Source organism: Candoia aspera, chromosome 6 (assembly GCF_035149785.1).
Source record: "Candoia aspera isolate rCanAsp1 chromosome 6, rCanAsp1.hap2, whole genome shotgun sequence".
NCBI classification, from domain to species: Eukaryota; Metazoa; Chordata; class Lepidosauria; order Squamata; family Boidae; genus Candoia; species Candoia aspera.
Window position 1 is genome coordinate 983,580 of NC_086158.1, and position 25,048 is coordinate 1,008,627.

The 25,048-nt window shown below is 48.9% G+C and overlaps 1 protein-coding gene across 3 annotated transcripts in view; it reads left to right on the top strand.

The window, feature by feature from the left end:
• Nucleotides 1–25,048, top strand: part of FGF12 (fibroblast growth factor 12) — a 167,088-nt gene that overhangs the window by 37,037 nt on the left and 105,003 nt on the right. The window contains exon 1 of one of the 3 annotated variants that reach the window (XM_063307854.1): nt 14,725–14,782. The exons of 1 other annotated variant lie outside the window; for it this stretch is intronic. In XM_063307854.1, the coding sequence (XP_063163924.1) occupies nt 14,734–14,782 (49 nt within the window). In that variant the 5' untranslated portion in view covers nt 14,725–14,733. Of the gene's footprint in view, nt 1–14,724; nt 14,783–19,801; nt 19,984–25,048 lie in introns of those variants that run through there. One more of the 3 variants, XM_063307856.1, reaches the window with a different exon arrangement.

The window sequence follows — 25,048 nt, forward strand, 5'->3', positions numbered from 1 at the left end:
TTAATGAAGAGAAGCTTAAGTTGAAAGGTTCTGTTATTGAGGAAATGCACAGCAGAACACAGCGCCTAGTTTGGCTGAAAGCCTTTCCTGCCGAAACAGATTTGATAGAGGTGGATAGGGTTTTCTGGATTTTTTCCTTGCTTGCTAAAGGAAGATGCTAGCAGGGTCACTGGCTTCCCACAAGACAGCTGCTGTCATCATCTTATGAATAATTTGTAGCGTCCATGTGGAAAGGCAGGCCTGCACAATCTTCAAGTAATTTCTTGTCTGAAAACTTCGCCTGGGATCCCTTTCAAGATCCCTTTCAGGATCATGACAGCTGCCAGAAGAGGACACATCCCTGCCAGTTTCCTTTTAGGGTGGGTGTCCTAAACTCCATAGCTGGGACCCTTCCCCCCCCCCCAATGCCTTTTTCATAGTCTGCTACAATAATTTTCCAACCTTGGCAACTTTAAGATGTGTGGACTTCAACTCCCAGAATTCCCCAGCCAGTGTTGCTGGCTGGGGAATTCTGGGAGTTGAAGTCCACACATCTTAAAGTTGCCAAGGTTGAAAAACACTGGGCTATTACATATTGGTTACTTTCTGCAAGCACAAAGCGATGCGCAGGCTTTTGCTCATGCACAGGGAAACTGTTTTAAGGGTCACATCACCTGATTGCCAGTCCCTGGGCAAGGACTTCAGGCAAAATCTCTGCTCTTTTCCCCTCTGACCAGCATGCTGGAGAGATGATGGCTGGCAACTTTGGCCCCGGGGAAAAAGAGTAATTATTTGTATCTTTTCTAAGAACGGGTCACTTTTATGTTTTTTCGAAAAAGGCCGGTACCAGCCACAAAGGTACCAGCCAGTACCTTTCTTGTGCAGCAGGGTGCCAACTTTCATCCTAGGAGACAGCCGCTGTCTGCAAACAGCCTTTCCAGCCTCAGGGCGTTGACCAGAGCATTGGGACTGCACAAGCACCAGCCGATCAAGGGTACAATTTAGGGAGGGAAGGAGAAAAGCTTGGTTAATTTTAGTATTTCTGGTTTCCTCTGTCTGTTTGACATTTTAAGGCCACCCACCTCAGTCTAGTGACTCCACTGACAATACAGAAAACTTACAGCAAAGCAGAGTGAAAACACTGCACTGCAGGGCAAAGGCCATTCCATGAGGGTCCAACTAGCTAACCCTGTTTGCCAGAAAGGTGTAGTGCACACTCAGCTCCTTTGGTAACTCAGTGTAATGTGTGAACGCCCAACATGACTTAACGCAGTAACCAAATTAGCACGTTGCGTGAATGCAGAGAGAAAACTGTAGCCCGACCGATGCCAAAAACTGAGCTAGAGTCTAAAAGGAATCAGAGGAAACCCAGGATGGAAGGAGGTAATCTAGTCCATTGAGGACAGATGGCCTGCTCTCTCTCCCGCAAGCCCAAAGGAGCTGCGTGGATTCTTCCACTGGTGAAAAGTTCTTCGGCGATTGGAATTCTTTCTGGACATTTAGTCCAACTCTGCTTTCCAGTAAGTAATAAGTAATTATTTATAAGTATAATTAATATATTAGGTAAAGGTAAAGGCTTCCCTTGACACTAAGTCCAGTCGTGTCCGACTCCAGGGGGCGGTGCTCATCTCCGTTTCAAAGCCGAAGAGCCGGCGTTTGTCCAAAGACACTTCCTCTGTGGTCATGTGGCCGGCATGACTACACGGAACGCCGTTACCTGCCCACCAAAGCGGTACCTATTAATCTACTCACATTGGCATGTTTTCAAACTGCTAGGTTGGCAGGAGCTGGGACTCCCTATTAATATATTTCTTATTACTTAATAAGTAATAAGTCCCCGGGATGCGGTGGCGCTGCGGGTTAAACCGCTGAGCTGCTGAGCTTGCCGATCGGAAGGTCGGCGGTTCGAATCCGCGTGACGGGGTGAGCTCCCGTTGCTAGTCCCAGCTCCTGCCAACCTAGCAGTTCGAAAACATGCAAATGTGAGTAGATTAATAGGCACTGCTTCGGCGGGCAGGTGACAGCGTTCTGTGTAGTCATGCCGGCCACGTGACCGCAGAAACGCCAGCTCTTTGGCTGTGAAACCGAGATGAGTACCACCCGCTAGAGTCGGACACGACTGGACTTAGTGTCAAGGGAAACCTTTACCTTTACCTAATAATTCCCCACCCCAAACTCAAAACATATGCTCAGAAAGCTGTGTTAATAAGTATTTGTCAGAGCAAAAGATCTGACATGACTCTTCCAGCCTTTATTTACAGGCATCATCTGAGCCCAACAAAACGGCATTGCGGCCAAGAGGTCCCTCGTCTCTTGCCTGCTTCCAACTCCAGTATCACAGATCAAGAAGGTGGCAGTGGCTCTCTAAATCCTTTATTATACTCTGCTGCTTCTTCTGGCTCGTTTCGTGACATTGTTGGTTTTGGATGGAAGCAGGGGAAGTCCATTAATGGGGGCTTTTCTGGAGCCACCTCTTGCATCTTAGCCAGCTGTTTGCTGGCCCAGACCTCTTTCCGTTTAGCCGCCAAAAGAAAAGACTTGTTTGATCAGCCAGGGGCTGGGGGACCTGGCGTGACCCGATGCCCACCCTATGCCTTGCTCTGGCACACTGAACATCCAACCTTCAGGGAAAGTGGCTGAGCTTTGCCCGGCTGGCTTCCTCCAAGGGAATCAAGACAGGGGCACCAAACAATTCCCAGTCCACCATTGCAACAAACTCGAAGGGGGCCCGGCTGGTGGTTGAGCTGCTATGGGGCTTTCTGACTAAACAGGGTCTCTCCTTCCAAGGGCTGCCTCAGATGGAGCGAATGACATGGTGGCAGGCAAGCAGGGGGCACCTTTGGGGCAGAACCGAATCGAGCATCTGCTGAAACAGAGGAGGGTTTTTGTCCCTGGCCCTAGCCATCAAAAAAGGGTACGGTCTTTCCCATTTTCCTTTCCCTCGCATACTGGCCGGGGGAAAAGGAGAGGAGGTGAGGTGACATACAGAGGCATCCCAGCCCTTCTCCTAAACTCTCCCCTTTCATTCGCTAAAGGAACACACTCCCTCCTGTCTTTCCACCGCAGCTCCTTGGGTGTTTGCAGCAAGAGCTCACTGGAAGCCAGGTGAGGTCCAGTGATGCTGGCCACATTTTTGTTTCAGAGCTATCAAGGAAACCACGATGGGCAAGGCTCGCTCCTCTTTTGACATCACCCTCTTGCTCTTTCTGCTGAAGAGAGCCCCCCATTGGCCGAGTCTGTTGGGGCTTGCCCCACTGGTCAGTCCAGTGTCCGCAGCCTGGATCTGGGCCCGGCGCATGGGCACGGGGGTTCTGGAGGCTGAACCCCGCTGCACACTGCCGGGACGTTCTCACCACACACGGTCAAAACTGTGAAAATGGTTCTAAATGCCCAGAATGTACTCCGTTTGAAATGAGTTGAGCAAGTCCATCAGAGCCAGTCGAATTTCATTTCTATTCTGTGTCTGGAGCAGCTGATGGGTGCTCCAAGGTAAGCAGGAATGCAGTGCCTAGACGGAATCACCCCCCCCCCCCCTGGGAGTTCCCACTCCCCACTTTCTGGCATTTGAGCATCTGAACCTGTTCCGGGGCTTTAACTTATTCTAAGTGGGACATTGATTTTACATTTTGGCCTGTGAATTCTGGAACCATCAGAAATTCAGGAAATGCAGTATATCTAGTCATTCCTTAATTTTTACTCCGTCTCATGACTCTTTAAGAACAGCACGTTTTCAGTCTACCAAGGAACAAGTTGAGAAAGCAACTTGGAGAAAAACTGCACCTCTCCCCCCCCAGGGGTTCTCTTCAATGGGCAATTGCTGGCCTACCTGTCCGGGGAATGATTTGGGGGTGCTATGGACTCTGTGACGTTTCTGGAATGACTTTCCTAGGGAAATGATGAAGCATAAGGCACAGTAGTCTGTCATGTTCTTCTTCAGACTTTTGGTGCCAGAACTGCAACTGATTACTTAATTAGTTTATGTATTTAGTTAATTAATCTGTTGGGCTTTGAGTGAAGATCAGAGTTCAGCTGAGAGTCCACCTGGCCCTGGGCTGGAGAAGCTCAGCTGCAGCAGGACTTAGGAGGGGTCAGTAAATCAGCACAGCTTTGTTTGTAGAAAGGCTTTGGTGCCCCCTGGTGGTTGTGTGAGGAATAGAGCGTCAGAATCACCTTTTTAAAAGAAAAATTATTAAGTTTTGGAACAAAGAGATAAAAATCTAACAAACTAATAAAGAGAAAGAGAACAGAAATGCAGGAAGAAAAAGAAAAGAAAAGAACAGAAAAAGAAAAAGGAGTAACTCCCGACTTCTTTTACAACAGATACAGGTAATTACTATTTGTGAAGGTGCAAGGGAGCTGCTTTGCATTTATGTTCGCCTAAAGTGTCTTCTCGTTCTCACTGTTTGTGAGGCCACAGAACAAAAGAGAGGTGCAGCCAACAAGCAGCACCTTGTTTGATTCCTCTTAGGGATTAGAGTTGAAAATAATTTCTGACAGCAAGCATTTCTGGAGCACTTACCTTGGATGCTAAATGACCAAACGGCTGTTGAGCAGATGGACTCCTTCAAGGTTGCATTAGAAATTTACCTTTAATCCCTAAGGTGGTTGCTAAGAGTTGACAACAACTTGATGGCACATAATCAATCATCGATCAATCAATCGATCCCTAAGAAATAACCATCGGACAGGCTAGCACTCTCTGTCCCAGCACTGCTGTCACGATAACGCTGACATTTTTAAGAAGACCAACTTTCATGTGAAACTCCCCTCCCAAAAATGTTTGCGTTGGCTCATCCTGTTAGGATGGTCCATTTTCTATATCATGACACGGCTCAACTAGTCCATGATGTTCTTGCCTCACAAGAAGGAGGGCTCCCTATCCCCAGCAGGCCATTTCTGAGATATGGTGGCCTGTTATAGGGCACTGAGTGAGGCCTCCTGGGAGAACAGGGATTAGGGTCGAAGCCCATTTTCTGGAGCCCCACGTACTTGTGGCATCAGAGTTCCTGTCTAGAAGAGAAGTTTCCGTTTCTGAGAAGGTGATCCATGTCTTTGAGACAGAGACAGGCCCTAATCCAACCAGCAGTAGAGAACCAGGGAGTGGAAGATCGTGTCGCCTGCATTGGAGGTTTGTTGCAGACAGGCACCTTCTGCCCAGGAGGGCCGTCACCTGAGAAGGTGCTTCAGGGGAGGAGGTGGCACTTGGAAGCATGCAAGGCTGGTTCCTACCTCAAGAGGGTCCTTCAGAGGAGGAAATAGAGCAGGGGAGCCAGACAGTGGGGCTTCAGCGGCGGGTGCGGGGGGTGAGAGGAATTTCTGCCAGCGGTTTCCTGCCAGGGGCCACCCTGCTACGGTTGCTGGGTATGTCCTTGACAATGGCATCCACACCAACGCAGCCGGGTTTGCACCCCACACTAAGCTGTGACTCGTTTGTACTGCATTGTGTTGAATAAAGCGCAGTATCTGAGTTCACACAACACACCAAGTGAAAATCAAACAGGCCACGTCACAGTTTCACATGATGTGTGGGCCCAGCTGATCTGCACCAGAGATTCCTTATTGGACCAGTGATGGACTTTGTGCCTTGAGGAATGTCTGGCCCCAGCTTTTGGGGTCTCTGGATTTTGAAACAAAAAGAGGGAGGTGGAGTTAGGGTTTTTGGGAGTCAACGGCTGGGATGTAAAACTGACTGAGTGAGCAGGAAGGGGGACTGTTGTGTCCTCAGAAGACCACGTACATTTGGTCATCTTGCTGATGACTGAGAAAAGGTCCACCGTTCCTGTATGAATCCCCAGATCTTGCAGTGAAAGAGGCCATTAAGACCCGCTCGTCCACCCCCTAAAATGAAACATTCCCAATAGGCAACCAGCTTCTGCTTGAACACATCCAGGAAAAGGGAGCACAACTCCTCTGGATCATCTGCTCCCCGTGTTCAAACTTTGCAACTGCCCTCTGGAACGGCCAACAGGCTAGACCAGCTTTCACCAATTGGCCAGCCTTCAGATGCCTGGTGCTACCTACCTACTTCAGAATTCCTACCAGCATGTTTTTGGATTCCAGTAGAAGAGAACCTCTGTAGCTCAGTGTTGAACTGTGGCGCCCTTGATGCTCTCTGAGCTGGGTGATTGGCTTGCAGACGTTTCATTATCCAACTAGGTTACATCATCAGTGCAAGTGAGTGTAATCAAGGAACTGCCAAGGAGGAAACCACACCCCCACCAACACTGGCAGGGCAAGATACTGTATAGAAACAGGAAGCAAACCCCACCCTCACTAGCACTGATAATGTTACCTAGTTGGGTAACGAAACATTTACAAGCAATCAACCAAGCTGGGAGAGCACCAAGGATCCACATGTTTTTGGGTTGCCTGGGGAAATGGAAGGTGCAACTACATTTGAAAAGGAAAAGACACTTACCTCTGGTTCTAGACAGAAATAGATGCCTCCATCCACAGGGAGCATGATTCAAATCAGGACTAAGTGACCAGATGCCCTTCCAGCATTTAAAACAAGTAAATGCCAGCCAGTGGCCAGCATTAAAGCACATATACATGTAAAGCAGAGCAGGATTGCTGGAGAAAATAATCTCAGCGGAAGGGGATCTGTGCCAGGAAATCAGGTGGGGCAAACACAAAACACCTGAGAGAGAAATGCACACAAGGAGAGGTGATTTTTCAGTAAATCTTTCAAAAAGGACAAAACAGCCTTATTTTTCTAAAGATCCACTTGACGCTCCACCACCCCATACAGTAGCTGGATTCACACAACACTCAGTCTTGTTACTGTTTGTTGTTTATTCGTTTAGTCGCTTCCGACTCTTCGTGACTTCATGGACCAGCCCACGCCAGACCTTCCTGTCAGTCGTCAACACTCCCAGCTCCCCCAGGGACGAGTCCGTCACCTCCAGAATATCATCCGTCCACCTTGCCCTTGGTCGGCCCCTCTTCCTTTTGCCCTCCACTGTCCCCAGCATCAGCATCTTCTCCAGGCTGTCCTGTCTTCTCATTATGTGGCCAAAGTATTTCAGTTTTGCCTTTAATATCATTCCCTCAAGTGAGCAGTCTGGCTTGATTTCCTGGAGTAGAGACTGGTTTGATCTTCTTGCAGTCCAAGGCACTCTCAGAATTTTCCTCCAACACCACAGTTCAAAAGCATTGATCTTCCTTCGCTCAGCCTTCCTTATTCTTGTTACTGAATGAACCCATTTTCTTCGTTTGCCAAGACACCCAACATAAATCAGGTAAGCTCAATTTGTACAACACTCTAAGCCACAAAGACCAAAGTGACAACTAATCAAGTTTAGGATAAAGCAACTGGACCTTTAGCAATCCTGGTTAAGTGTGTTATGCAAACAAAATCACAGAAAAGTAGTCCATGGCTGGGTTGCCCTAGCAGTCTCATGTGAGTCCGTTAATGGCTTGATGGGCATGTTTTGCTCAACCTGTGAAGCCGGAGATGGAGTCCATGAAGAGAGAGGGGAGAAACTGGAAATGCTGAGCCTTGAGAAGAGGCAGCTGGGGGTGGGGTGGGGCTGGGGCTGGGGTGGGGCTGGGGCTGGGGGTCTCTCTTACAAGAAGACAAGAGGCAGAATCATGGGTTTAAGCTTCAGAAAAAGGTGTTCCAAGAAATGCTGGGAAAAGAGAAAAAGCAGGCACTGCAAGAGCCAGTGCAGAGACCTAAGAATGGGGTTGTAATGGTTGCCTATTCTAAAACACCATCAGACTCATGAGTATGAATTCAAAGATATCTGATTTATTAAAGAATAGTATGCAGGATCACAGAGAAAGCTGAGAATGATGAAAGCGCACCAAATTCAAACAGAAAACCCTCAGTGCAAATGAGATCCCTCCCCCCATGGAATCTTCCCCAAGTTCACAATCCCAGGTGCTCCTAACGGTTTCTGATGGTCTGCGGGAAAAGGCCTTGAACAGAGAACATAACCCAAACACATTCCATTGTACTGATTTCACATACAGAGCTTGGTACAAGGTCTCACAGCAGCTCCTTTCCAAACAGAAACGCGCATCAGCACCATGGCATGTGAAACATTACGATGTATAAACTACATTGAATCAGTGAACATGACATACTGCCCCCCCCAAATGAAGAATGCATTAAGCAGCAGGCTTCAAAGGATAAGCAAGGTGGAAACGGTTAACTAAATAAGGAGCGTTAACATGGTGGGCAGACACCCATTCAGGATGAGGGAAGTGTTTCCATCAGACCAGATACTGCAGGGTGCTTCAAAGCTTGCAAGAATCAACCATGTCCTTGACTTCAAAGTGTTGGCCGTCAATCATGATTGGAGCAGGAGGAGGTTGTTGAGGGTGCCAACGCGGTGAGTGGTGCACAGGCTTAAGCAAGCTGCAATGGAAAACAGGGTGCAAGCGTTTCAAATTGTGAGGCAGTCCCAATTTAACAGTAACTGGATTGACACGATGAACAACAGGAAAAGGACCAATGAATTTGGGAGCAAGTTTTTTTGAGGGTTGAGGTGATTTGATAAACTTAGATAGATACACCTGATCCCCAACTTTGAAGTTGTGTTGTAAAGAACGATGCTTATCAGCTTGAGACTTGTAAGCAGCCTGGGCATCAGCCAAAGCTTGTTGAATTACTGGCCAGGAATCAGACAGTTTAACAGCCCAGTCAGACGCAGAACATGTTTGGGAAGGGGGTTGTGGCAGTTCAGGGATGGGAACAAAGTCGTGACCAGAAATCACATGAAAAGGGGCTTGTCTGGTACTTTGATGCACAGCATTGTTGTAAGCTACTTCAGCAAAAGATAATAACTCCACCCAATCATCCTGATGGTAGTTAATGTATACTCTAAGAAACTGTTCAAGAGTGGCATTTAAAATCTCAGTAGAACCGTCAGTGTGTGGATGGGACGATGTGGACTGCTTGTTTAGTGCCAATCAATTTTAAAAATGATTTCCAAAATTGGGAAGTAAACTGTGTGCCGTGGTCAGAAATTAAACAGGAGGGGCTACTGTGGAGGCGGTAGATGTGGTGGAGAAATAGGCGCACTAATTGTGGGGCTGACGGGATGGATGCACATGGAATGAAATGAGCTTGTTTAGAGAAAAAATCCTTTACAAACCAAATGACAGTTTTCTTCTGACTGTGAGGTAGGTCCACAATGAAATCCATCGAAATAATCAAGTGCAGGGGAGTCAGCATCACTTAACTGAACATACCAGTCAGCCACTCAACCCTTCAACTTGGTGGCAATGGCAGTTATTTTAGCCTCTTCAGAAGGGAAGCATGCCCCAAACTGCCTCCTATAACTTTTAGCATTAGTTAAAAAGAAAGATAACTTTGTCGGATCCCCATCGAATTTGACAGAAAAGTCTCTCACTCCGCCTCCGGTTGGAGTGGAACCAGCCAGTGCTTGAGTGGTTGGGCTCCAGGTTACAGTAGCTTTCCCTTTTTGGGGTGGGGATACTGATGGCTGGGCTCTGCAGGGTGGAGATTCATCCCAGAGCTGTCTCCGGCCCTGCTCCGCCAGCGGTCTGGATGGGAGGATGGGGGATGGTTGCGGGAAGCTGGGATCTCCGCGCCTCCCCTGCCCCTCCAGTGACAAAGACAGGTTTTCCAACATGTACTCCATCGATTCTATTTTGGCTTCCACCACTCTTAGTCTCTCAAGTGTTCAAGAGTCCCCTCTCCTTCGCATGCCTGGTTTCCTCTCAGTTGACACTGTAGTAGATTCTTTGTCTGGGGTTAGTGGGAACCGATACTTCCAGGACGTCCCCGACATCCCTGGTTGGGGTTCCTCCACTTCATCCAAGGTGATCAACTCTGTGAGCAGTTCACTGGGTGCTGGTTGCTTTGGCTCTTCCCCATTGTCAGATTCCTCTGCATCAGAATTGGAATTCGATTCATCCCTTGACAGGTCTTGGGATTCGGAAGGTTCTGTGGTGAGATTCAGTTCTCTGCTCTTGACCATCGACTCAGGAATCAAGCTAGCCGTCTCCTCGAGTCCCCCGGTCGTGGATTTTGACTCAGCCATCGTTAACTATTTTCCCTCACAAGAGACTGATCTTGGTAGGAGCTAACGGTACAACTTTGGGGATTCTCAGCTTTATGTAATGGTTGCCTATTCTAAAACACCATCAGACTCATGAGTATGAATTCAAAGATATCTGATTTATTAAGGAATAGTATGCAGGATCACAGAGAAAGCTGAGAATGATGAAAGCACGCCAAATTCAAACTAAAAACCCTCGGTGCAAATGAAATCCCTCCCCCCGTAGAATCTTCCCAGGCTCACAATCCCAGGTGCTCCTAACGGTTTCTGATGGTCTGCGGGAAAAGGCCTTGAACAGAGAAAATAACCCAAACACATTCCATTGTACTGATTTCACATGCAGAGCTTGGCACAAGGTCTCACAGCAGCTCCCTGCCAAACAGAAACGCGCGTCAGCACCATGGCATGTGAAACATTACGATGTATAAACTACATTGAATCAGTGAAAGTGACAGGGGTTCTTCGGTGATGGCGGTTTTGTCCCCCTAGCAGCCATTCAAGTGATCTCCAAAGGCAGACCCACATAGAGTGCGTTGCAGTGGTCCGGCCAAGTGATGCAAGTCTGCATTGCTGAGGCATCCTGGTCCAGCTAGGGTTGCAAGCGGCACGCCAGCTGAAGCTGGATGTGCCAGTTGATCCTAGGACAGGGACAAGCATCCCATGACATCACAGCAACTCGGCCAAAGTGCCCAGTTTTTATGGAGGCAGGAACCATTTTGTAGATGACTAGACAACCTGTGACCTGTTGGGTCATCATTTCAGAGACATTGCTTAACTGGATTCCTCAATGCCTTCAGCAGCGGCAGAGCTTCTCATGTGCTGCCTTCGCTGGAAAAGTACTTTAAAATTTAGGGAGATATTCAGAGATGTATCTGGCTTGAAAATAGCCCATGTCATTCTTAATGAGCTGTATAGCACAGTCAAACATCAGGAGTTGACCACAGGAAATGTTTTATGGCCATTTGTATTATGTCATAAAATGTTTTATGATCATTTTTGTGTCATAAAATGTTTTAGAACATTTGCCAAATTTCAATTCCACAGGAGTCATGGGCCCTGGATTTTGGTTGCATTCTGTAAGTTAGCCCATTTGAGGTTCCTTGGTTCAAAAATTGTTGGCCTATGATGCACCGTTTCCCCCAGTTAAAGGTTACAAACAGACAAATGCAAGAGTTTTAGTAGCACATAGCAATAAGAACAGAATTGGTGAGATAAGATGTTTCACATTTGCATCTCATTTCAGTTTTGTACCAAGGTCGGGAGAGGAAGAGAAAATGTTTGATCATCCAGCCACCTGGTGAAGGCAAGCTGATAATTCTTGAGCTGCAAATTTTCTGCAGTTGCCAGTATGGCTAAAAGTGAAGTAGGAAGCTAAGTGTTTGCTATAATTTGTAATCATCATCAACATCATCGTCATCACGCATGTATGGATTTGTGCATATATAAACACATTGGCACATGCATTTGTGCATATATAAACACATTGGCACAATTAAACACAAGATTGATTTTGCTTCCCCAACATGGTGCCTACTGGATATTTTGGATTTCAGCTCCCATAATCTAGCAGAGGCAGCTGGGGAGATCTGTGGAGGTGTGGAGGAAGCATTTTGATGTAAATCTTAGATCTGGAGGGTGTGTTTTTTTCCAGTGACCAGGCTGTCTGTAGAAAGAAGGTAGCCAATGCAAGTTGCCCCTGGAAACACCACAACTAGACACTGGCTGTGTTCACACAGTGTGCTTCATCAGTTCAAGTAACTAATGCAGTGTTTCTCAACCTTGGCAACTTTAAGATGTGTGGACTTCAACTCCCAGAATTCCTCAGCCAGCTTTGCTGGCTGGGGAATTCTGGGAGTTGAAGTCCACACATCTTAAAGTTGCCAAGGTTGAAAAACACTGGTCTAGCAGATCTTTCACACAACATGCTAAGCTTAATCAGCATCCCTGGAAGGGGCCATTAAATATATCGAGTGCATGTGGCTGTCCAGCCCCTACTTGAAAGGTGGCTTCATCTTGTGTTTTTTGCTGGTGAAATGTGTCCTGCAAACGTAGTTTGTTTGGTTAGTCCATGGTTCAGTGTAATGTGTGAGCCAGGAAGTGGCTTAATTCAATAACCAGGTTAAGCATGCTGTTTGGTTGCACCTGATGCCCACCCCATCTCCTCAGGGCTGGGAAATGCTAGCGCAGAGAAGTCTACCTCCCTGTGGCTGTTTCCTGCACAGTCCCCAGCAGCAGGGAGGCCACAGGTCTCCTGGGGGAGGTGCAGCAGCTGCACCCACTGCCTGGCAACTGTGCCCAAGGGGCGACAGGAGCTGATGGGAGCTGGCAGCACTTCCACTGGAGAGCTGGGGGCTGACTGGAAGCAGCTCTCTTAAGAAGAGTCGGCTCAGCCGGTTTTCCATCTGGATCCTCCTGGGGCTCGTTCTTACAGATCTCAGCCTGGATCCTTTTCGTTTATGCTGAGGATTTTTCTGGGAGTCACAATTCCTCCCCCGCCCCCACTGCCCAGAATCTCTGGTCCCAAAGACCATCAGGCAAAGAGGGTGTTCCCACCACCCTCCCTGCTTTCTAAGTGTCATCTGGGAGGGAAGGCTGGCTCTGCCTCTGCAGCTGAAGCCTTGTCTGGCAGCTTGTCTGTCACCCATTCAGTTTCATCACAGCCCTGTTCGCCAGCCTGCAGGTTCTGGGGCAGCTGATGCGCTCGCTTGTTCTCCCCACATTGGTTGCAGGGAACGTCTTGCATTCGTTCACCGGATCTGTCTGTTACCAGCTAGACGCAATTCCTTTCCAAACAAGAAGCCACTTTGGGGGTTTCTTCAGCCAACCTTCATGCCCCCCCTCACTACCTTAGATCCCCAGGCCCCCATGCTCTTGGAAGAGGAATTTTCTGGCCAAGGTTGATGTGGCTTATCCCCCTGCCCCCCCCCCTTTTAAAAAAAAATTGGCTTTCAGGACATGGAAGGGGAACCAGGGAGGCTAATTTTATTCCATGCTGATTTCATTTTGTCTTTAGTGCCCAAATCGCGAATAAGGAATCTGGATTCTGGAGTGATCCACTTGAAGGCTGGTGGGTGTGTCTGTGGCGGAGGTCTGGCATGTGAGGCTGAGATGCCACAGAGGTCACCTGCAAGTTGGTTTCCCCCTGGATAGTCTTCTCTTGGGCACATCTCCAGCCTTTCCTTTCGCCCCCTCCTAATTGCTGAGCTGCTCCTTGCACTGGAGGGAATTGAGAAGACCCCTGGGAAGGGCCCATCTGCTTATTTCCAGCAATTGGCAGGATTGGCATGGCCTCCGATCAAGGTTCACTCTTCCCTGGGCAAGTTGCTCAGCAGCACACTCCCTTTGGCCCAGAGTTGGCACTTTCTTTCAAGGATAATCAAAGTAAGAACAACACCTGTGCGATTAGGGCCCAGTAGGACACAGGCGGGCTTCTGCCTAGACCGCCAGCCAGGGTCTGCCCAGGGCCCCTTCCAGGCAAGGCCATTCCACCACTGTTTGGGTTTTTAGACACCCCCCCCCCCCTCACTAAGCTTGCTTGCTTGCTGGTGATCCATTGCTTCTCAGTCCCTCCCCCATGTGCCAGTTTTTGTTGCTCTGCATCTGCCCACTTTGAAGTTTCTTCAGATCTCAGGCCCCATTAAGGACGGTGTGAATTCTCCTTTAGCTAAATACAGGATAGGACTTGGAGGGTTTAATCAGTATATTGAGTGAGGAAAGCAGCAACAATAACGCAGATTAATCAAATGCTTTAAATTTTTCTGGCTCAGCTGATGGTGGTGGGTTCACACAACCAGCTGAGCTGGGTCACATAAAGATCTCGTAGCTACATCTTTTAGGGTGGAGAGACGGGTCTAAATTCCTATAGGTATTGGCTGTGTGACAGACTGGTACTTTGTACATGCTCAAAGGCACTCTCTTCCCAAGTCTGAAACTGCTGCCTTTTGATTTTCATTCTTTAAAACATCTTGGTCTGTTGTATTGTAGTTCTGCAGTTTCAAAAGGGTGTCATTTATTTATTTATTAAAGAGATTTATATGGCTTCCCAACTCGTGGTGACTCCAGGTGGCTTACAAAAATAACCCAAATACAAAACCCGCTGCACCCCCACCCACTGTATAGACACTGTAAATAGTAGCCGTTACAGGGTTGAACCCGGACTGTGGAGACCCCGGTTCTTTGCTTTGCAGAGGCACAGTAAGAATTGTGGGAAGTGCGGTGGGGAGGACAGGAGGGTCGCTCAAGGATCGGAGGATGGCTGGAAAGAGACTGTAGACCAGTACAGGAAGAACCGCTGCAGAGGCGGAGTCCCGGCCAGCTTTCGGCGGTGCCGCTGCGCTCAGGTGACCCGGCGCCCGGGGGGAAATGGGCGACAGGGGCAGAGGGGCTTCCTGCCGGAATTGCCCCCTCCGGAGCCCCGGCAGCTGTTCCACGCTCCGGCGGCAGGGGGTGCGGCCAGCGCCCGGCAGCGCCTCCTCCTCCGGGCCGTGACGTCCGTCCCCAAGTCCCGGCAAGTAGCTCCGGAACGCAGCTGATCCGCAACTTCGCAGCCGCCTCCATGCGCCCCTCCGCCGGGCCTCTGGGCGGCCGGAGCCCCGGCTGTGGCGCACGCTGCCGAGCCTGGGGCGGCCACTAGCTGCCGGCGGGGGGCCTGGGTGCCTTTGCGGGCCCGCGGCGGGACTCCATGAGGATCACGGGGCTGCTCTGGATCAAAAGCAAGCATATGCTGCAGTGTCTCTGTGGAGGGCGCCTGAGTTTCAGCACCTCTCCAGGTAGGTGGCACGGCCGGCCGACGGGTGGGTGGGTCGGTCCCCGGCGTGGTCCCTCTCCCCTCTGGCTCGAGGTGGCCCCTGGTCTCCCAAGCGCGGTCGGCCCCACCATTGGACGGGTGGATCCCCGGAGCCTCTTCCCGCAGGGCGAGAGTCGGGATTCAGCACCCTGGACAGCAGTGTCGCTGTCCATGGCGCTGAAAAGGGATGCTGGGGATGGCTTGGAAGGAGCGGTTGATTGGCAACGTCTGGGATCTAATCCCTTGAATCTGGGTCCTTGGCCTGGAATGGAGGAGAATCACTCTGATTGTTCTCAGAGGCACCCTGTCCTTTTAGGAATTCTGCTACATGTGCAGGGTTTTGGTCCAGCTTCATGCAATGTGCCAAACAAAATAGACTTGCTCTGTTCATGTAATGTGTTGCTCTAAGAATAAAGGTCATTGTGGCTTAGGGTGACCACCTTACTTTAAACCCCACTGGAAGAAAATAGCTGGGTTTTCCTTGCCCCACAACATCCCGTTTTTGCCTTATCTTGCATATTATGTGAACCTAGAATTTTGAAGCTGTTTTTTGACTTAGAAGTTCTTTTCTTGAGTTCATTTTAGACCTGTGGCATCCATGTCTCTCTGCAAGTGACTGAGACACATTCCTGTAGTGTGTGCAAACATGTCTTAAGCTAGCAAAGTGAAGGGCAGGGGCCAGACCTTTATCCAAATATCAGGACTGTGTTCACACAAGATGCTAATCTGATTTCTGAATTAACCCATTTTCCTGGTTTGCACAACACATTAAGTCATAAATTAACCAAATGTTGACACTAACCAGGCTTAATGTATTATGTGAATGGAACAATTATGGCTTCACCTGTCTTGGTTAAATATATTGTGTGAACACAGCCAGTGTCTGAATAAGATCAGAGTGGCTTCTACATGTCACTGTTTTGAAAGCTAGCTTTCCTTTTTTTAGGAGCAGACCTCAGAAGATGGGAATCTGTTGTGACGGGGTCTGTGTGGAACCTGTTTTGGGATTTAGAGTGGGAATAGGAGCTTGAGGCTTCAGTGAGGGATGCCTTGGTGTCTCTGCAGATCAAGTGAACGATGGGCTGGAAACATCCAGCCTGGGCCCTCTTGACATGGCCGCTGCATCTCCCAGCAGGTTGGGAGGCAAACGGTGCCCCCACTCATGAATCAGGAGCTTTAAGAGGCTGTGGCCACCTGGCTAATTGGTAGATTAAACAAGCCTCATCACTGTAAGTCTTAAAGGCAGAACGGATTTTGCTGCGCTTGGTCACCAGGGGGTGACTTCTGAGGGGGCCTAATCCAACCCACTCTTCCTTAAAGAGCCCCACCCTCCGGCCTTCCACTTGGCTCCAGATGACTCAGATACAGCCTGTTCCCTGGGCATGGCAATGAAGGGGTCCATGAAAAGGGGGTGGGTGGGAGGTGGAGTGATTGCAAGCAGGGTCTCTGGCAGAGCATCAGGATTGCCTGGTCCCCTGAGCAGGTGATGAGAAGAGTGGTAAATTGGTTTCCCCTCCACAGGCAGCCAGGCAGGCCAGACAGGAGCAGAGGGAGCCTCTTGCTGGAAGCTTCAAACTTTGGAATGACTTACTGCAGCCCTTCTGGTTCTTGACTTTCTAATTCTGATCATTTTCCAATGTTGTGCATTGAATTTATTTTAACCTAGGAATACTTTAAAATATATTTGTGTTTTCTCAGTATGGAAGGACAGGGGAGACTTCTATGAACCTAACAGGTTGACCTTCTAACAAATACGTTTGCTTTCTAGAACTGCGTTGGTAATCTTATGGGATGCACAAAAAATGGCTATTCATGGATATTACAGTTTTCTTTGTCAGTTCTTTATACCGCAGCTTTCAAACATAAAATTATCGTATTTTATCGCTGCCCCCCAACCCTCCTTTGTAGCCCCCCAGTGTCCCAAGATTGTGCCGTTTTTGGTGGCACCTTCTTTTTTTTCAAACGGTAAGGGTGGAACTGGGGGATCTCTGGAATACATTGTCCCAATGTCCATCTTTCACCTTCTCCCAAGATCCTAACTGCTGAAATTTAGCCATGGAACAGCGGCTTTAAAACTTGACTGAAAAACCCACCACCACTTCCTGTGGCATCACATTATGCCCATCTAGTGTTGTCCTTAATAGCTGGTGATTGTGGTGCTGTGACTGCAGCCCCCCCAACTGGCCAGGGAGCAAATCATAGACCCCTGCCCTGAAAAGCTGCCCTCCAATGAGATGGAGGAAGGCTTTTGTTATATTAGTCAACCACTTGTTGTGATGCTGAACCCATGGCATTAAAGGGACAACGTAGCTGAAGTTGTGTACTTGGGCAAATCCTAACCTGGGAATAATTCATCTTTGACCAGTTGGAACATTCTTCTGAGTAAATGTGCATTGGACTGAATTTTCATTGAAATTGTATTGTTCCAGGCATGGGTAAATTTATCAGTTGCAAAGGGTTCTTCTTTCTCAGCTAATCCAACCATTCTGTATAATGCAAAAGCTGTCATAATGTCATACAAATCAGCTGAGCCAAGACTAAACCAATTTAGGACACGGTGGAACTGGGGTTGTTGAACTGGGCTAGGCTGGCACAGCCATAACCAGGAAGCTTTCAAATAACATTTGCAGCTCTTTCTGTCTCAGGATGATGCCTCGTGGCCCCCTCCCTTCAGGCTCTCTGCTGTGCTTTGCTTACAGTCCAAACTGAGAGAGTTTCAGGGAACTTGGAAGCTGCACAAGGTTTTGGGACATTTCAGCCAGTCTGATGAAAGGTGGATTTGCGGGATTGGCTAATCCCCACTTGGACAGGCTTGTTCTAAAGAGCAGCGATCCAGGGCGTGACTGGCTGCTGTTGCCTTGGCAACTGTTGCGTTGTTTTCTTGTGCAAAGGTCTCCTCCCTGGAGAGGAAACCTCTCCTGCCTGGCAAGTAGGCTTCTCCTGGTTTTCCAATGAAAGAACGAAGGCTGGGGTGGTGCTCTGGGGGTCCCTTCTGACCCTGAAGCCGGATCCTCGCGAAGAACACATGCCGGCGCTTGAGGTTTCAGCCGCGTCAGTAGGAGTTGGGGCTGGTGCAGACGTGGTGCAAGTGGGACAAACAGGCACGCCAGTGCACCTGCAGCACCTCCTCTCCCTCCTGTGCTCCTGGGGTTGTGGCGTAGCAGTGGCGGTTCTCCCTAAGCGTTGACTTGCAGCACACGCAAGAACCTTCCTGGGGACGGCTCCAGTACGGGGCTTCCGCCTGCATTGCTGATTTCTTGCTGAGTTTTGGGCCAGGGCAGGAGACAGGCCAGCCTTCAGGCAGAACACCTCTGGTATTTCCACATTAACCGGAACAATTGACCAGTCATGAGAAAAGTTCTTGTCTTCCTCCCTTTTGTGATCCTAGAGCTCCTAGAAACCTTTGGGGCTGGAAAAGGAGAAAGGGAAGTTGATTTGCCACTGAACGTGCTTGTAAATGCTTCCCTCAGAGGTCTGGCAGTTGGCAACCAAGGAAAGGATCTTCCAGTCCTTTCAAATATAGTTCTCTTCTTCCCCCCGTTTATGTTTGCCTTCGAGTCTTTTTAAAATTTGGTTTTGTACTGCTGAGCTGTTACGTTTCATTTGGCTACTTGCTGTCTGGGTTCACAAAATAGAGTTAACTTCATGAGCAAATTAATCCATCTTCTGGGTTGGCCCAATTCTCTGAATCATAAACTTCTTGATGGGTTAGGGTTGTACCACACACTAAGCCAAAGAATAAAGGAACAAACCCGGTTAAAAGTAATCAAACTTGGGATGTGGTTGAGATGCTGATGCTGAATTTTAACTGAGTGTTGTGTAAACACGATTATGTGACCTTCTTTCTTTGTTAGCTGACTTGAGAAAGGCAATCTTGAAGGATCAGGGGAAAGCTTTCAAAATAAAGAAGTGGATATCAAAAGCTGATCATGAACTCTGGTTCTCAGCCTTGTGGAGTTTCTCTTTGTTCTTCCTGCCCTGTGGCAGGATCAGGAGGAAAGGGCTGTGCACCCAGACCCAGACTGCCTGCAGACTGTGCCCACAGCCTGCAGCTGGACTTAGCAGGGCCTCCCTCGATTTCTGCCTTGCAGAGTATTCCTCTCTCGGGTGGACCACAGCATCCTCTCAGTCAGTCACCAGCTGTCCATTCCATCTCCTCTTCCAGCCGCTGGTTCTTCCTTGGCCTCCTCTTGCCAATCCGTGTTAGCCAGTGGTTGCCAATATGGGCAGTCTTGCAGGATCCAAAGGAGGACCCCGTGCTACTTTTAACACTGGTTCGCTTTCACCCAAGCAGCTTGGGTGGCACAGCAGAAATAGAAGTGGAGAAAAGGGGCTTTTCAGAAGATCCCAGTCACTGCTTTTGAGTGGTGGTATAAATTATCTGGCAGTGTACAAACTCTGGCAGTTTCCCCTGGAAAAACTTTACAGCCTCAGATTAGTTTGATGATTGAGTCTCAGTATTTGGCCTGACTTGGCTGCAGTGGTGATTGACTCCTTCCAGACTTTCCTGCCACCCTTTGTTCGCTTACTTCCTGGAATTTTTTTTTGGGGGGGGGGGGCGAATCTTGTGTTAAGCACTGTGTGGGGTGGATACTGACAGACCCTTCCTCAACTGAGGCCTCAGCAGATGAATTTTAGAAAGCAAGTCCCAGCACATGGGAAGCAGTTGTTACAGAAAGTTGCCCAGATGCCACTAACAATTAAGTGGTTAAAAAAAATATTTAAAGTAGACACTCCCTTCTCTACTCCACTGTCTGTGTTGGCACCTTGAAGACAGACCCATCCATTGTTTCGTAACCATTCAGGGTCACAGCCCACTCCCTCAGAGGCTTCTGTTAAAGGCCGAAGAGCAGAAGAAGGGATGCGATGCCACCTGAAGAGTAGGTCTATGGCCCAGGGGTGGCTTTTACCTCCGAGGGCAAAGTCCAGCTCCTCAAGGGCCACGAGATTCTGCTGGTCCCCAGAACGGATTCAGAGCTGGGATTTTGCTGGCTGGCTGGCAGGCAGGCAGCTGAGGTCAGCCGCAGACAGAGGCTTAGAAGCAGACTGAAGAAGTGCTGCATTGTTCAGCAATAAAAGCAAGATCTTGTTGTCTATCCTGAAAACCTCACGGAGGAGGCAGTTTGTGTTTCCCTTAATGGCTGGCCTCCTCCCTCCCTGGGATTGGCTGCCCCTGGAAAACGGGTAAGAAAATAAACTGGTTTCTGCCAGGCATGGTCACTAGGAAGATTGGCCACCTGTGGCGCAGCGTGGGCCAAGGGCAGGGATCGGTGCCATTGCAACAGCGGCAAACAGAAGGGTCAGGAAGATCTTCCACTGAGCAAGGCGCCTTCCTGGCACAAGAGGCCCCCTGGCCTCTGAGAGTGGACCAAGGCAGCCACAGTCAAACGAGCATCCCCCCAAACGGGCAGGAGCTGGAAGATGCTTTGGGGGAGGAGCCATGCCATATAGAAGGCCCTTTCGGCCTTGTCAGGTCCTGATGGAGGTGGAGAGGAAGAACAGAACAACCCAGCGATCCTCTTGGGCCCGCTTGTGTCTTCATGAGTGAAGCTAGGCATCTCGAAAGAGCGTTGGAGGACATGCTGGAGTTCGGGTTGTCTGTTAACGTGAGGATGAACCCTGCTTCACCTAGCCAAGATCCAGAGAGGATCTCATCCTGAGGCACAACCACCAGAGTATGAAATAAGGACTCCTCACATGTCTTCCTCCTCTCTTGCTGTTTTGATGAAGTGGTCACCTCCTTTGTGATGCCTCCCAAACATGCTTGGACTACAGCTCCCAGAATTCCCAGCACCTGCAGTTCTAACACATCTGGATGGTGCCAGGCGGGGAAGGCTGCTCAAGCAAAGTGCAGATCTCTTCAACCACTTCTGGGCTTGTCAGAAGTCATAAAAGGAGGGAGAACGGGAGGTGTTCTTCCTGCTGAAGCTTGGCATGAACCAAGCCAGCAAAACCTTGTGGCACGTTTGTTAGGGCACAGCTGCTCAAGGAGCGTAGGCCGCTTTGTCCAGTGCTGCTTGAATTATACATGCAAGTACATTGGGTTGTGTGAATGGTGAACTTTGAAGTGGGAGGGAAAAGAAATGCAGAAAGTATAGAATGCTGTGCAGTACTTCCTTTGACATTTGGACCATCTGGTGTCCATGCTCAAACAGCTTGGACTCCTCTTCCATGGTCCCCAGCCGGCATGGCTGATTGACAGGGAGTTTGGGAGGTGTGGAGTCAAAGATTCATTAGACCCCTTACGGTGAGTTTTGGGGCCATCATATTTCCCCTCCAATCCTGTGATTCTGGGTTGTAAGACTGGGGGTAGGGGGCAAATAGAATCAAGAGGGATGTGAAGATATTCTGGACACCCCTGCAAGGGGCTTTCATATGCAAAAAACACAACACACTTTGGGTGTTTTATGAATGCCTGAATGCCTGTTATCTGGTTTTAAGAACTCTTCTTGAGGATGGCTTAATGGGAGCTTCCTATGAGTATCTGTACCACAGTCTGGGCATGTGCAAAAGAAGCATGCAGGTGTACTTTAAATCCACCAGGGTGCTGCCTCCTTCCTGGGATTTAAGCCGGAGATGGCAGCGCCTTGCAAGCGTGAACGGCTGGGAACCTGCCTGCGTCCTAAGTGGTCTTTGTCGAGCTCTGCCTCTCCTTTCCCAGCAATGAATTCCAGGGTTGCTTTGTGAAGCGAAGTGTCTGAGCCCTCTTTCGGGCAGGGGCTTAAATAAATACAGGCCCCAGATTTGAGTGCTGCTGTTATCCCAGCTGCTTGGGCTGAATCTCTTCCTAGGATTTTGGAAGCCCTGCAGAGTTCTGCTTTTAGATCAGGGTTTCTCAACCTCAGCAACGTTAAGATGTGTGGACTTCAACTCCCAGAATTCCCCTAGCCAGCGTTTATGTCAAATACATCTTTGGCTGTGGGTCCCGAATGACTCCCGCTTCATTTTACCCACCATGGGCTGATTCTGTCTGGATTAACGGTTCATTTGTTCCTCACCTCTCTGAGCAGCAAAAGCAGGCAGGCTGAGTTCATGTGCTTAACCAGGTCAATGACTCTGTTTGCCCAGCACATTTAGCTGGGTGGAGTCGCTTTGTGGCTTACCCTGTTGCGTGCACCCGGGCTCTGTCGTTATGGTTCAGAGGGAATGTTCTCACAACTGGCTTAGCCAGGGGAGGCTCAGAAGATGTGCTTGTCCAGCATGGTGGCTTTAATTAGCGTTAAGCTTGCTCCTTTTTTGTGTGGAAAAACTGGGCTGATTTATGGTTCAAATTGGTCAAATGGGTTCAGTTAAGGGTGTTGAAGGAGCCCTTCCGAATAAGGAGGGCAGATTAGCAAGTCCTGCCTGGCACCTCTTGAGGCTAGTGCCTCTCACTGGCCTGGTATTCTTCTGTCTTTTGGTTCTTCTGGCACCGACTTGTTCAGAGGGGGAAGAACCCTTAAAGTTCTTCAGCAAGTGACACTTTATGTTCGCGTTCTCTCTCTCTCTCTCTCCCGCCCCAAGTGTCCTCAAGCATCTTCTGCTTTCTGATGACTGCATGAGTTTGTGTTTGAAACTGAAAAACGGTTGATTGGAAACTGCCACAAGAATAGCACAAAAGACTCTTGATTCGGGGGTGGGGGAGCATTCAAGATTGTGGACTCATTTGCGAGTGCAATTGCAGTGATTGCCAAGCAGTTGGGCAGCTGAGAAGGCACACTTTTGGAAAGCTCCCAGGTTCTATTTTTGAACTCTTGGGATGTTAGCAGTCTTCGTGGCTCCGGCATTTGCCTTTGACTCTGGCAGGGAGCATTTTCCTTGGAAGGTGTTCCTCTGGCCAAGGTGAGGTTTTGGGCCTGTCTCTGCAGCACTGCTGGATCCTCTCAGCAGGGCTGGCCTGGGGGGGGCTGCTTTTCCACAGGTTTGGGGGACTCAGAATCCAGATCCTGGAAAAAGATTTAGGGGCCAAGGTTGGGGGGGGGGTAGGATTCCCACGTCTACTGACGCCATCTGGCAAGGTTCCACTGTGGTGGCCATGAACTTCTCTGATGGTGGCTCCTGGTCAAGGGCCCCTTCAGCTCTTTAGCAAAGACTCCCTGCAGAGTTGAGTGGCTGACATTGTCTTTTCATTCATCTTAAAACCTATCCTTCTGAACAGGCTTTCAACTGTTGAAAGTTGTTGGTTATTGACTTCCTTTGTTTTCCTTGGTTTTATTTGGCTTCGTTATTATTTTAATGGTTTCTAATGTCTTGACTTTAAATTTGCCTTTACCGATAGTCCTCACTTAATGACCAGAATTGGGACTGGAATTTCAGTTGCTAAGCAAAGCAGTCATTAAGTGAATCTGACAGGATTTACGTCCTTTTTTGCAGTGGTTGTTAAGCAAATCACCTTGGGTGTTAAGCGAACCATGCAGTTCCCCATTGATTTTGCTTCCCAGAAACTGGCCAGGAAGATCAAAAATGGTGATCACATGACCACGGGACGCTGCAACAGTCATAAATGTGAACCGTTTGCCAAGTGCCCAAATCGTGATCATGTGACCATGGGGACACCGCGATGGTCATAAGTGTGAGGACCGGCTGTAAGTCAGTTTTTCAGCACCATCGTAAGTCCAAGCTGTCACTAAACGAATGGTCATTAAGCAAGGACTACCTGTATGGTAAACTGCCCAGAGACGTCAGGGTTTGTGGGGTGGACTCAGCCACGTATAAAGCTATTTCCAGGGCAAAGGATGCTCTTGTCTTTGAGAGCCAAGACGCAGAACAAGAAATGGGTGAAACCAGAATAGAAAATCAGGCAGGGGCTGAATAAAGCAGAAATAATAAATTTGATCTGGTTTAACTGAAAAGAAATAGAATAAATTATAAACTCCCTGTAGTTTTAATAATGTTTTCATTCTGTCAAAAATTAGAAGCAACTTTTTCAGGCTCCCTGGGATGGAGGGCTGCAGGTGATTCCTTTGCCCCTTTTCCATGAGGTTCTGCAATGCCCCGGAGCGGGGAGGCCGGTGGCAGTTTTGGGAATGCGCCGCAGCACGTTCAGTTCTGTTTCAGCAACTACAGTTCCCAGAGACGGGCTTAACAAGCTTCCCAGGGCTTTGTAGTTGCAGGCATTTATTATTTAGTTAATTAATTTATAGTTAGGCCGTTGAACTCCCAAACAATTCTGGGTGGCTTATAACCAAAAACCAACATATAAAAATGCAACTAAGCAGATGAGCCACATACCCAAACCACACCAACAGAGATCAAACCAAAATAAGGCAAAACAAAGACACCTGGGAAAACAACTAGGCGTACATTACAAGTAGTCCTCACTTAACAACTATTTGTTTAATGATGGTTTGGACTTACGACGGTGCTAAAAACCCGACTTACAAGTGGTCCTCACACTTACGACTGTCACAGCATCCCCAAGGGCACGTGATCATGGTCTGGGTGCTTGGCAACCGGTTGTAGCATCCCATGGTCACATGATCGCCATTTTCAACCTTCTTGGCTGCCTTCTGGCAAGCAAAATCAATGAGGAACCACATGATTCACTTGACGACCACGTGGTTCGCTTAATACCCACGGCAATTCACTTAATGACCACTGCAAAAAAGGTCATAAAATTGGGTTGGATTCGCTTAATGACTACTTTACTTAGCAACCAAAATCCTGGTCCCAATTGTGGTTGTTAAGCAAGGACTACCTGTAGTCTACCTTGAATGCTGTCACCCAAATCGCTGTGTGTCACTCCAGAGGGCAGGAATCGCAACAGGGTAGGCACACCACCAGGGTCTCAAAAGATGGCAGTCTTTCCTTGACGGGACCCGGAGGGTGCCCACCTTTCTGGACTGAATGGGGCAGGCAGAAGCCGTGGGGGAGAGGTGGTCCCACAGATAAACTGACCCCATCCACAGGTGAGAACCAGATCCTTGAGCTGCACCCAGAGGTCAACAGCGCAAGTCACAGAGCAGCGGGATCACATGGGCATAACGCGGTGCCTCCGTCACTGCCCGCACCATAAAGATCAAAGGGCTTCTATAGGGAGACGTATCTGAAGTTAAAGAAATGGCGTAGAAATAAGGAATAGGGACGGGGTCCTGATTCCACAGAGGGGGCGGTACCCAGCTTGAGAAGGAATCGGCCCCATAAAGCTCTGCGGAGGCTTTGGCGCAGACTTTTGTAAGCCAAGGTCTGAGTCAGAGCGTGTGTGCCTGGAAGGGCCTTCAGCAGGGCGGGAACAGCAGAGGGCCAGGTCAGAGGGGCGAGGCAAAAGGAA